The sequence below is a fragment of the Tupaia chinensis genome, unplaced genomic scaffold (assembly GCF_000334495.1).
Source record: "Tupaia chinensis unplaced genomic scaffold, TupChi_1.0 Scaffold144269_1, whole genome shotgun sequence".
Classification (NCBI taxonomy): Eukaryota; Metazoa; Chordata; class Mammalia; order Scandentia; family Tupaiidae; genus Tupaia; species Tupaia belangeri.
The window spans coordinates 1,113,782-1,124,981 of NW_006204127.1; the positions used below are offsets into that span (position 1 = coordinate 1,113,782).

Here is an 11,200-nt window from a genome sequence, read left to right on the forward strand (position 1 = left end):
TCCTTTCACGCTTCTGTCCCAGTGCCCTTGCTCAGGCATTCGGAGCTCCTTCTTGCTGTGCTGCCTTCAAATAAACCCCTCCTCTTTCTGGAATGTTCTCCCTGTCTCCTTCTTGGCTAGGTGCCCTTCTTTTTCCACCTTAAAAGTCAATTTCTAGTGATGGTTTCTCTTGCCAGATCCCATCTCTGTCCCCTACCCCTTGAAACAGGTCAGAAGCTTTACTTCTTCTTCCTTTATTTCTCAGAAATGGACTTAGCTGCTATTTGTTAGTTATGGTTCAGATGTAGGTCTGCCCCTGTGAGCTCCATGGACACAGGGCAGGGACAGATGCTGTCACCTTTTGCTGTATTCCTAGGATGCAGGCCAGTATCTGGTACTCAACAAGTACTTCTTAAAAGAATGAATAATATTATAATATAAGGTACTATAATCTTCAGTCCTCCAACATACTTCAAGATTGTGATCATGTCCCTTGTTATGCAGGTGATAAGGAAAGAAAGTACCAGAAAAATTTTACTAAAGTTTGCAGAGCTACCAGGAAACGATATAATCCAGCCAAAGAACTTTCTAATTCCACAGTGAAAGCTCAAAGGTCAAATCAGTTCACCAAATTAGTGCACGGCCCACGGAGCATCATCCAGAGCTCTATGTCCTCAGCAGAACCTCACGATGGGGAGAACCAAGATGGAAACTATTGGTGTTTTCTTCCATACAGACTGATTTTATTTATACAAACTTCTTGCCATTGGGAAAATGAATAGCTTGAAGTGACTCATGAACATGGGTCGAATGGTTTAAGTGCCTTCTTGAACATAAACGAAAGAGAGATGAAGTAAAAAGACACTTACCATAATTCCAGTAAGCAAGCAGACTCCTTTCCCGCAGTATGTGTTAGGTACCATGTCACCATAACCAATGGAGAGAAAGGTTATTGATATCAACCACATTGCTCCAAGGAAGTTGCTAGTTACATCCTGTTGATCATGGTACCTGAAAAACAGCAAACAAAGCCAGTACTTTACAATTAATCTACAGCGTGGCAGCTAAGGACAGTTTGATTCAATTTGATATATTTGCTCCATCGTCTATAAACTTCTCTATTTCGAAGTTTGCAGAACTTGGGTTATATATAAAATTGAAGTTCCATCTAAGCCATGAAAGGCATCAGCAAGTACCTCAACTTTAAAAATATTCTAACAGAGAAACTGTAGAACATGAAGACCAGTGGTGTAAGACGATATACATGCACATTTATCCTTGCAGACCACCCTGGCCCCTGCTCCTGTCTTTCATTCTGCTTGACTAGCTGACGTGACGGACACAGCGAGACAGCACGTGTTGCCTGACCTCACTCCAGAGGCCGGCCATAGCCATCCTTCTTTGAAGACAGAAACTGTACGTCTGATCACATGGCCCCTGCCCAGAATCAGAGTTCGGTAAAAAAAGAGAGGGGTGTAATTTATCCTGATTATTCTTTGAGGTGTCGAGATTTGTTGGTAAGTTTTTTCTCCCTGACACAGATACCCCATCATGTTTCAGTTGAATTACCAGCACTAAACCATAGCCCTGTGCCGGAGATGCAGGCACTGCTACCTACCATGCATACACACAACAGCAGGCTCCATGAGACACCGCCCTGGAAAACGTGACTGGATGCATGTCCTACAGAGTAGGGCACAGTGGTCCCCACTGCCTCTTTGGCAGTGAGACTGCAAACACTGATCACTAGAGGAGTTCTTGCTCTGTGACTCTTTCTAAGGACCTCCCTTCTTACGCATCTCTCACACTCACTTTGAAAAGCTTTCCTTGCTTCTTTCTCTACGAAGCATGCTGACAGTCACCTGGCACTCACTGTCCCCTGGCTTCACTTTTTCGACCCTGCCTTTCTTTTTTTTTGGAGAGGTTTTTGCTATAGGGTGCGTGCGCTCACCAGACAGACAGAGAGAGACAGAGAGATAGAAAGCGAGAAATCACCCCCCAGGGGGGATGGCCACACCGCAGGCCCTTCTCCTCCATTCTCCTCTCGGGATCTTGGGCACGCACGCACACGCGCCCGGCGTGAGTTTTAAGCCACTGGGTCTGGGACGCGAACCAGTGGGGTCGACAACGTGAGAGTTCAGCGACATAGCCATTACGCTAACTGCTGGTCCCTCGACCCTGCCTTTCAATTCAACTCCCTGTCTGTGCCTCTGAGTCCCGGGTTGATCCCATATATGACCCTAACTGGCCTTCGGATTCTCTGGCACTTTCTTCCCCGGTCCCTCGTCTCAGGCCAAGGTCCCTGCTTCTCTGACCAAGAGAAGAAGATCCTGAAGGAGAAGCTTCCGTCTAGTACCAGTGGATCACACTGTCCTTGGATCCACAAAGAACTCATGCGTATCCCATCTGTGCCTTTGTCTTCTTCCGAAGAAGTACGGAGACCCTAAGAAAAGCTGTTTTCTGCTACTTTGGACTGAGGAAAGAGCAGCTTCTGACTGTAGTGAGTGGAACCCCAGAATAAGGGAGGGTGAGGACAATCAACTGCATTTCCTGAAAAAAAAAAAAGCATGTGAACAGGCAGCCAGCCCTTGCTGAGGTGCATCCGTAAGACTGTGGTGACAGAAGGGCAGAAACTTCCATTGTTCTAAGCCCAAGAAACGCCACCGTGACCTAGTTGTGAAGTCCTGCTTCCCGGAATTGCCAAAAGGGTGGCCAGGATGTGGTCCTACCATTGCAGGAGGGCGAGTGCCCTGAGAATCCTCGTTACGTGACACGCCCACAGGCATGGCTGAGACGACCGTGCTATGTCCGTTATGGCAGGAGCTTAAGCAGGACTGAGTGGCTGTTCTGACAGCCTGCTATACACATGCGATGAAGCTCCAATGGGGGAATCTAGCTTTCATTTCAAAGCTCTGGATTATAATTCATTCATGACCTGGGGCTCTATGGTCAGTATTCTTCATCAAGAAGTTGCCTAAAACAGAAAATACCTTACCCTGGCATGGGGTGGGTGTGGGCTGTAGGGGGGGAGGAGAGCATATCTACTGTTCTTTTTTCATGATAATGTGTGGCATAAGAGAGAGAGCATCCTTGACAGGGACCCATCACACGGTGATCCACTGCCCCAGACCCCATCTCTGAAGTGGGCCCTGAGCATGCACTGTGTCTTCAGGCCAGCCTGAGGGTCCAGATCCACAGACAGCCGTGCTGTGTGCCTTTCAGCACTGCAGTCCAGTAGGCTAGGGCGTGCCACCAAGGCTGGGTCCATTTCCATTTTAATTATGAGATAATTTCTTTGCCAGAGGGTGCAGTACTTCCAGAGAGAAAGAGGGGAGAGAACGCGGGAAAGCATCCTCCCAGAATGGGGCATGGTCACACTGAAATCCCTTCTCTGCCATCTCTCCTCCTTTTGGAGTTTTGTTGCCATGTGCCCATGTGCTGCTATGTTCACATGCCTGCTCGTTTCTCAAGCTGCTGGGTCTAGGACTCGAACCACACATTGGCCATGTGAGGCTGAGCTGCCTAACCACCTCGTCACCAGCTGGCCTGAGATGACTTCTTATTCACACACCATGATTTACACCCGATCTGTATGCTTCAGAAATACCAGCTCTGTGGGCTGGACGCGGAAGTGGGGTAAACGCCCGTTCTGGGAAGCTGCCCCTCCCATTCAGAGCCCTCCATGAAGGTGCAGGGCGTGTGCATGCGTGCTCGTCGGGGCTGGCTGAGGCTGGGTGGGCCACAATGTCAAGACCTTTCTAAGGGTGCTGTCTCTCTGCCTCTCACTCGCAGAAGAAATAAACAAACTTGGGAAAAAAAGAGCCCATGGGTCGAATTCCTTGACGCCTTAGTATGTATGTATGTATCATATTTACTGAGCACTCCTTAAGAGCTCAGCACTTGAACTGCACTTGTTTATGAAGAGGGAGCATTTTAATACGTGGACAATCTTTGACTGAAACTGTCTTCAGCCTCTTATCAGCAAACAGCCCTCAGACACGTAGTTTCCGGACACTTGGAAAATACATCTATCTCTGAGTAAAATATTCATTTTAAGGATTTTCACAGTCACTGTGAGTGACTAGGACACCACTATCTATTCCACATGTGGTTTTCCTTCGGTAAAGCAACTAACTACAAAGAGGAGTTTGAGATTTCCTACTACAGTGATCTGCAGGGCGCCTTCATGGCTGGTGCCAACAAAGGAATCGCATCTTCGACCTGGGTGTGGAAGTCTTTCTAATCTGTCCTGCCTGTAGCACTTTTCATTTCATCTTCAAAATGTGAAGCAGTAGTGACTAAAATTTCAATGGAAAGCATTTCCCAAACAACTTAGGCAAGCTAGCTCCACTGTAGTTGCTCACTGTTAACGAATATATTAGCCTCAAATATCCAAATAAAGTTCTCCCGCCTTCATGAGACTCCACCTGGCACTCCCCACAATGGTGCCATCACACGGCTCAGACCATGTGTATTGTGCATGTGCTGTGTGTGTTACACTGCTCTGGGCGAAGACAACATGAAGGGCCTCAATTAGGAACAAGCATCTTTCTAGGAGTTGGTATTTTTGGATTTGGAATCTGATGTTATGTTTTTTGTTTATGAAATAATAATCCTGCCTGAAAAAGAGCTCAGAATCGAAAAATAGCATGTCATCCTAATGTTCATGTTACATTCAGACATACTGAGTGGTGAATAGTCAAGAAGTAATTAAAGACCAAATTAGTTACTACTAGAATTAACACCTGATTTCTCTCTTGGCAACTCAGAAACAAATATTAGACTTACCAACGAGACTACATTTTCACTTAGAACACCCCCAGATTTTGAATCAATGCCAGATTCACACAATTGTGAATGATTATTACATACAATTTCAGGTTTAAATATTTTCAAAACAAAAGCATTTTTCATAGTCGAAACTCATTTCGTAGACAATTCTAACCTTTTCCTCCATGAGAAAGACAAGAAGGAATGACTTGCAGGGCAAATTTCAAGTTTTGATCAGTATGAATGTGGCTTAATAAAAAAACACATTAAATAAGATTCAAATTGCATAAGGAATGCCTTGTAAACTCAAAAGTTTGTTTTATTTTTGAGAGATCTTTGCTATAGGGCGTGTGCACTTGCTGAAAAGACAGAGACAGAAAGTGAGAAATCACCCCCCCCCCAGGGGGATGGTGATGCTGCAATACATGCCCTTCTCCTCCATTCTCTCGGGATCTTGGGCATGCACGCACACGTGCCCAGCATGAGTTTTGAGTTGCCAAGTCTGGGACTAGAACCGTGGGTCAACTACATGTAAATTCAATCATGTAACCATTATGCCATCTGCTGGTCCGTATCTCAAGTTTTTAGAGGGACTTTGGGTTTTGGCAGAGGACTTACCTGAACTGTTTTACATCACTGCATGCTTCATAGATCATAATAGTACATTTTAAGGTTTAAAGTTAAAAGAAGCGAAATGTTCATTAGTTTCCATTTTATATGTTTCTTCCTCCATTGCTGACTGTGGGTCTGCCATTTTCCCTGGGATTACAAGTATGTCAGCTTTCAACATTCATTCAAGTTTACGGAGGTCATCTTCCCTCAGGAGTCACTCGATTCCTCTGTGTGGCAGCCTGTGCCCAGACTCCTGCCCGGTCTCAGCACCCTCCAGGTAGGCTGGCGGCTGTGCTGCCTTCTTTTCTGCCCTCTTCCTTAGCAGGTGCTGTTCCTTCTGCCTGGAAGTCCCTTCTCCCTCCTTCCTTGCCTGATCTTTGGAGAATCTGTAGATTCTTTGTTCATGGGTCCCTTCATCCAGGCGGTATACAGTATGCCTCCAACAACTGTGGTTTTGTTAAAATATTAAATGCAAATTTCCATTAACAATTGATAAGTTTTAAACTGTGTGACAGTCGGAATTCCGTGATCAAATCTCATGCTGTCCTGCTCTGTCCTGCCTGAGCGTGAATCGCACTTCGGTCCAGCACATCCATGTTGTGTATACCATTCTCCAGTTAGTTCTTTAGCCACCCTGGTTACCAGATCAAAAACGCCATGGTTTCAGGCATCCACTTCCAGATAAAAGGGAGTACTCGATAGCTTTGGTTACTATGGTACTCCAGGCTGGACCTTCCTCTGTGTCTGAGGGGCATCCTGAAGACACTCTAGCACCACCCAACAAATAACCTGGGTCATAAGACATTGAATGTACAATTTGCTCATTGAACATGCACTCAGAATTAAAAGAATTAAGAAACTGAAGACAAAGACTATGCCTTAGTCATTATTATATTATCACACAGTGCTTAGAAAAACGGAGCAGGGAACTGACATAATTGAATTAATCAGGGTGACAAAGTTAAATGTCCTTAACTTCACTTGCCCCAGGCCACGTCGGGCTTTCAGGATCACACAGGTAGAAATATCAGTGGGGATATAAATGTTTTTCGCCATCAGTCAGCATGAATTAGATTTGTCATTCTAAGATCTGCGTGCAACTTCTAAGGTATTTTTATACCTGTAAAAAATAATTCAGTAGTGGAAGTTAACAGCTGACACGCTCTTTTCATTAATCCATCTCTATTAAACTTATTATTCATACTAGAAATGGCAAAATATCTCAGCTCGAATGTCAGCTCTGGTCTCAAATGTCAGTCTTTGAGTTACCCAGTAACAAGTATTATGGAGATTTAAATGAATGTGATCAATCCACCAACAATTCTCACTCCTGAATCTACTTCCCTATCCTGAAATACTGTTAAAATGAAAGTAAGAGAAAACAAACAAACGAAAGACTAGATTTAAAAACCCACAAGTATAAAGAGTAAGGAAAAGAGACATCAGAGAATGAGAAATAACACGTTCTTATATGAATAAAAGTGCATTTTGCTTTCAGCCAAGATGAAGCAACACGAGACTAGATTTATACTCTCGCCTAAAACAACAAGACAGATGAAATATTTGAAACAATGGTTACAAGATACTGGTCATCTAGAAACAAAGGACCGTGATTCCTGAGAGGCGGTGATCAATGACAGTAAGCCATACAATAGCTCCAATGTCATGCCTGAAGAAAGCCTCCAGGTTTTCCTTCAGTGAAGGAACTCAGACAGAGCCCAGAAGTTTCTCTATGCTGAAGGACAGACCTGGGAATCCAGGGAGGTCAATAATTCACAGGGTCAAAAACCAGAGAGGGAGATCTGTACAGAGAGAGAGATCCAGAGAGCTGCAGACAAGTCTCCTGGATAATTCGGCTGAATACTGATCAATTCCTCCATGTAGAACTACTCAAAGCTAGAGAAGTGAAATTACTGTATATGTAAGTGATATGTAAGTGATACAGTTTTACTCGGAGATAGCAGTATGAGGTGAAGAGAAGACTGTGGTAACTTAGATATAGAATACCTTCATATACAGTTATGCTACACACCCTAGAAAAACCACTGAACTCACACATCAAAGAATAATCAATGACCCAGTAAAGGACATAAAATAGAATAATAAAAAAAAATTAGGAATTCAAAAAGTTAGGAATTAAAAATTAGAAATTCAAAAGATAGAAGTGGGAAAATGGACAAAAAACAGATAGGACAAAGAAAAATCAGCAAGAACACAGATTTACCAGCATATGTGTAATCACATTAAATATAAATAGCCTAAGTACCATGCATCAAAAGGCACCGACTATTATTAAACCCATGGAAGTTTCACAAATTGAAGAAACCAGGTATCACAAGGAGTAGGTAAGGTCTAAAGGTAAAAATGGGGGGACTGATTAAGTCTAAGTCTCCCACCCAGTAATTCCAAATAACTAACAGGAGGTAAGAGGTTTAGTCTCTGAGACTAGACTGAACACTCGTGGACCCACAGCACAGCCAAAGGCAAAAGAAATGGCCGGGGCTGAAAACATGGGGATTAAATTCAAGTTTCTAAACTAAAAAATAGCATTTCTAGTATTCTTTTACTCCCTACCTCTGATCCCAACATTAGAATTCACTGATACAGAGAAAAAGTATTTTTCATGGAAAAACAGAATACTCTTGGCTATGAAAGAATAGCAAATGATCAGCAAACATTTCAAATATACTTTCATTTTTGTTTAGTTTTTGCTGTATGGTATTTGTGCTAGCCAGAGACCGGGGGGTGGGTGGGGGTGGTGGTGGTGTTAGAATCACCTCTCAGGGCAATAGAATTCACTGATACAGAGAAAAAGTATTTTTCATGGAAAAACAGAATACTCTTGGCTATGAAAGAATAGCAAATGATCAGCAAACATTTCAAATATACTTTCATTTTTGTTTAGTTTTTGCTGTATGGTATTTGTGCTAGCCAGAGACCGGGGGGTGGGTGGGGGTGGTGGTGGTGTTAGAATCACCTCTCAGGGAGAATGGCCACACCACAGTCCCTTCTCCAATCTTTGCCCAAGATTTTGGGCACATACGCCCTGCATGATTTTTAAGTTGCCAGGTTTAGGATTCAAACCAAAGAGTCAGCTATGTGGAATTCAGAGTCTTAACCTCCATGATACCTGCTGGCCCAAAATACGCGTTCTACAGAAAAGCTACAATCAAAGAGGAAAAAAAAAAGGAGGGAGGAAGGAAGGGAGGAAGGTAAGAATAAACAGAAGAAACTTGAGATAATTTAGAGTGACTGAAGGGGTGAAGAGGCACTTCTGAACTCTATAAATTGTATAAGATATACATGAAAACATTTCATTCATAGTACAAAATGAAGAAAAAAGTGGAATAAGACTCAAAATTACAGTGAAAAAATAACTATATGATTAGAATGCAAACTGGCAGAAATTGTCCAGAAAGTAGGGGGGTGGGGAAGAAAGTGAAGGGAAAAAGAACAAAAAAAGATACAGTCTCTGAGAATCAAGTCCGAAGGTCCAGCATCTACTTTTCCAGAGCGAGATACAGACAGTTGATAAGAAATGAAAATATTATTTTATTTCTTGGACAGGAAAACTCGAAGACAGGCATCTATCTCTAAAAGGAAGACTCTACCGAGAATCTGCCCACAGAACCAGAAAAGGCCGAAGTCAAAAATCACTGTCCATTTTAAAGTACTGGAGATAAAGAGAAGAGCAGTGAAGTTTCAAAGAAGGGTCGAGCAGACCAGTGGCGAGCATTAAAGTGGCTGCCTCTAACTTGGTTTCATCTACTATGTCTGTGTTTGGTGGAGAGTAATCTGCTTTTACTGGATCTGTAGAGGGGAGGGATGGAGATCTGGGAGGAGGAACTGAACAGGTTCCTCCGCTGGCCCTCGTAGCTGAGACGGAGCGACTACCCCAGAGTAGTCACCCACCTATGGATCATCAAAACATCGGGCTGCCTATCTGGCTATGGGTAAGGGGTGGTGTCACAATCTGACTGAAGTCAGTAATGAAGCTGTGGTATTTCCTTGTCCGCCAGTTACAGACCCAAAGGTAAGAGGAGTTTGAAAGATAATCTCCCAAACCACAATTACTGTGCATGTACTTTTGATTTAAAGTAAAAGCAGATAAAATATGTGACTTGATTAATTAAAACATTTAAGGTTAAAAGAAGTACAAAAAAAATGCTAGTTTGTTGGGAAAGTAATAAAATATTTTTCTGTTTTTTTTTAATGCAAAAATATATCTTGACTTTTCTGACAACCCAATATATCCAAAGGAGAAAAGTGCTAAGCACCAAATGGCTCCGAAAGGAGCAGAAACATGTATTTGTTATTTGCCACTCATCTATACCGAAGGCATGCACCTATACCTGCGTATTATGAGTCACCTGGAAAATAGAAAAACCAACCATGCAGAGCCCCACCCTTAAACAATTAAGTCAAGATCTCTGGCGGTGGGACCATGACACAGGGATTTTTCAAAACTCCCCAAGTGATTTTAATGTGCTATCTAGTTTGAGAACCATCAGTTAGCTTTATTTCAGGAGGAGTTTCTCATTTGGTAACATGTTGAATGTCTATATGCATAAAATAACTTTTGGAGGCAATGACAATATGTAGATAAAGAAAATAAAGCAAGCGTTCATGCGAGTTGGAAATCTAGTAAGAAGGAAAGCTGATTGCAAGATATAATAAGGTAATACGCAAGTTGTAATAAATGTGAACAGCATTTGTGAAGACAAATCAAGAAAAATATAGGGCCAAGCTGTGGTGCAGTGGTTATATAGCTGGACCCACATGGGAAGCACTCTCGGTTCGCATCCTGGGACCTCCCTGAGAGCTGACTGTGAACCCATGCCTGTGGCTCAGACTGAGTGAGACTGTGGGTGGACACAGTCTGAGGACCCTGTTGGGGGCTGTCTATTTCTGTGACTCTCTTTGGCATGGAATAAATGAATAAACAAACTTGAAAAATACATTTGTAACAATTTGAAAGCAATGACAGGAATTTCTAATAATATAACACTGATGCCTAAAATTATAGTTTTAAATTCAAATAAAATATAAAATCCAGTAAGTCTAAATAATTTACTAAAAATCTCTGAGTGAACACATTAAAGTGTAAAGGCTGTAACTGAATGTACAAAATTACTCTAGACGTAATTTACAGAGAGTTCCTTCAGACCAGAGAATGTGAACCGCCCCACCCACGTGACTGTCTCATAGCCCCCTCCATATATTCCTACACACTCCTTATGACTGAGTCATGAAGACAGAATCGAGGCTTCAGGATCGAAAAGTATCTGAATACAGACTTCCTTTAGTACCAATCAATAACCAAGGAAAGGCAGCAGAGACGGGCAATACAATGCTACCTCTAAAGCCCAGTTTAATGTAGGCATGAGCCAGTTTGAATTTTTGTAGATTATGTAATTATTTTAACTCTAAAACAGCAAAGTGAGTTGAGTTGATTCTGTCTTTTTTTTTTTTTTGAGAGGATTTTGCTATAGGGTGCATGCGCTTACCAGAAAGAGAGAGACAGAGAGACAGAAAGCGAGAAATCACCACCACCACCACCCCAGGGGGATGGCCACACAATTGCTTCTCTATTCTCTTCTCAAGATTTTGGGCATGAATGCACATGCACATACTTTGTGTGAGTTTCAAGCTGCCAGGTCCAAGACTCGAACTACAGTTGACTATGTGGGACTTCAGTGCCTTAACCACTACACTACCTGCTGGCCCCACATTTAAACTATTTTCTTTTAAGAGAGATTTTTGCAGTAGGATGCATGTACTCACCAGAGAGGCAGACAGAGACAGAGAGACAGAAAGTGAGAAATCACCCCTCAGCAGG

The 11,200-nt window shown here is 42.8% G+C and overlaps 1 protein-coding gene across 1 annotated transcript in view; it reads right to left on the bottom strand.

The window, feature by feature from the left end:
- Positions 1–11,200, bottom strand: part of LOC102485167 (small conductance calcium-activated potassium channel protein 2) — a gene marked incomplete at its 5' end in the record, with an annotated part of 170,767 nt that overhangs the window by 33,187 nt on the left and 126,380 nt on the right. Inside the window, 1 exon segment of the mRNA XM_014583380.1 lies at positions 849–990. Coding sequence (XP_014438866.1) covers positions 849–990 — 142 coding nt within the window.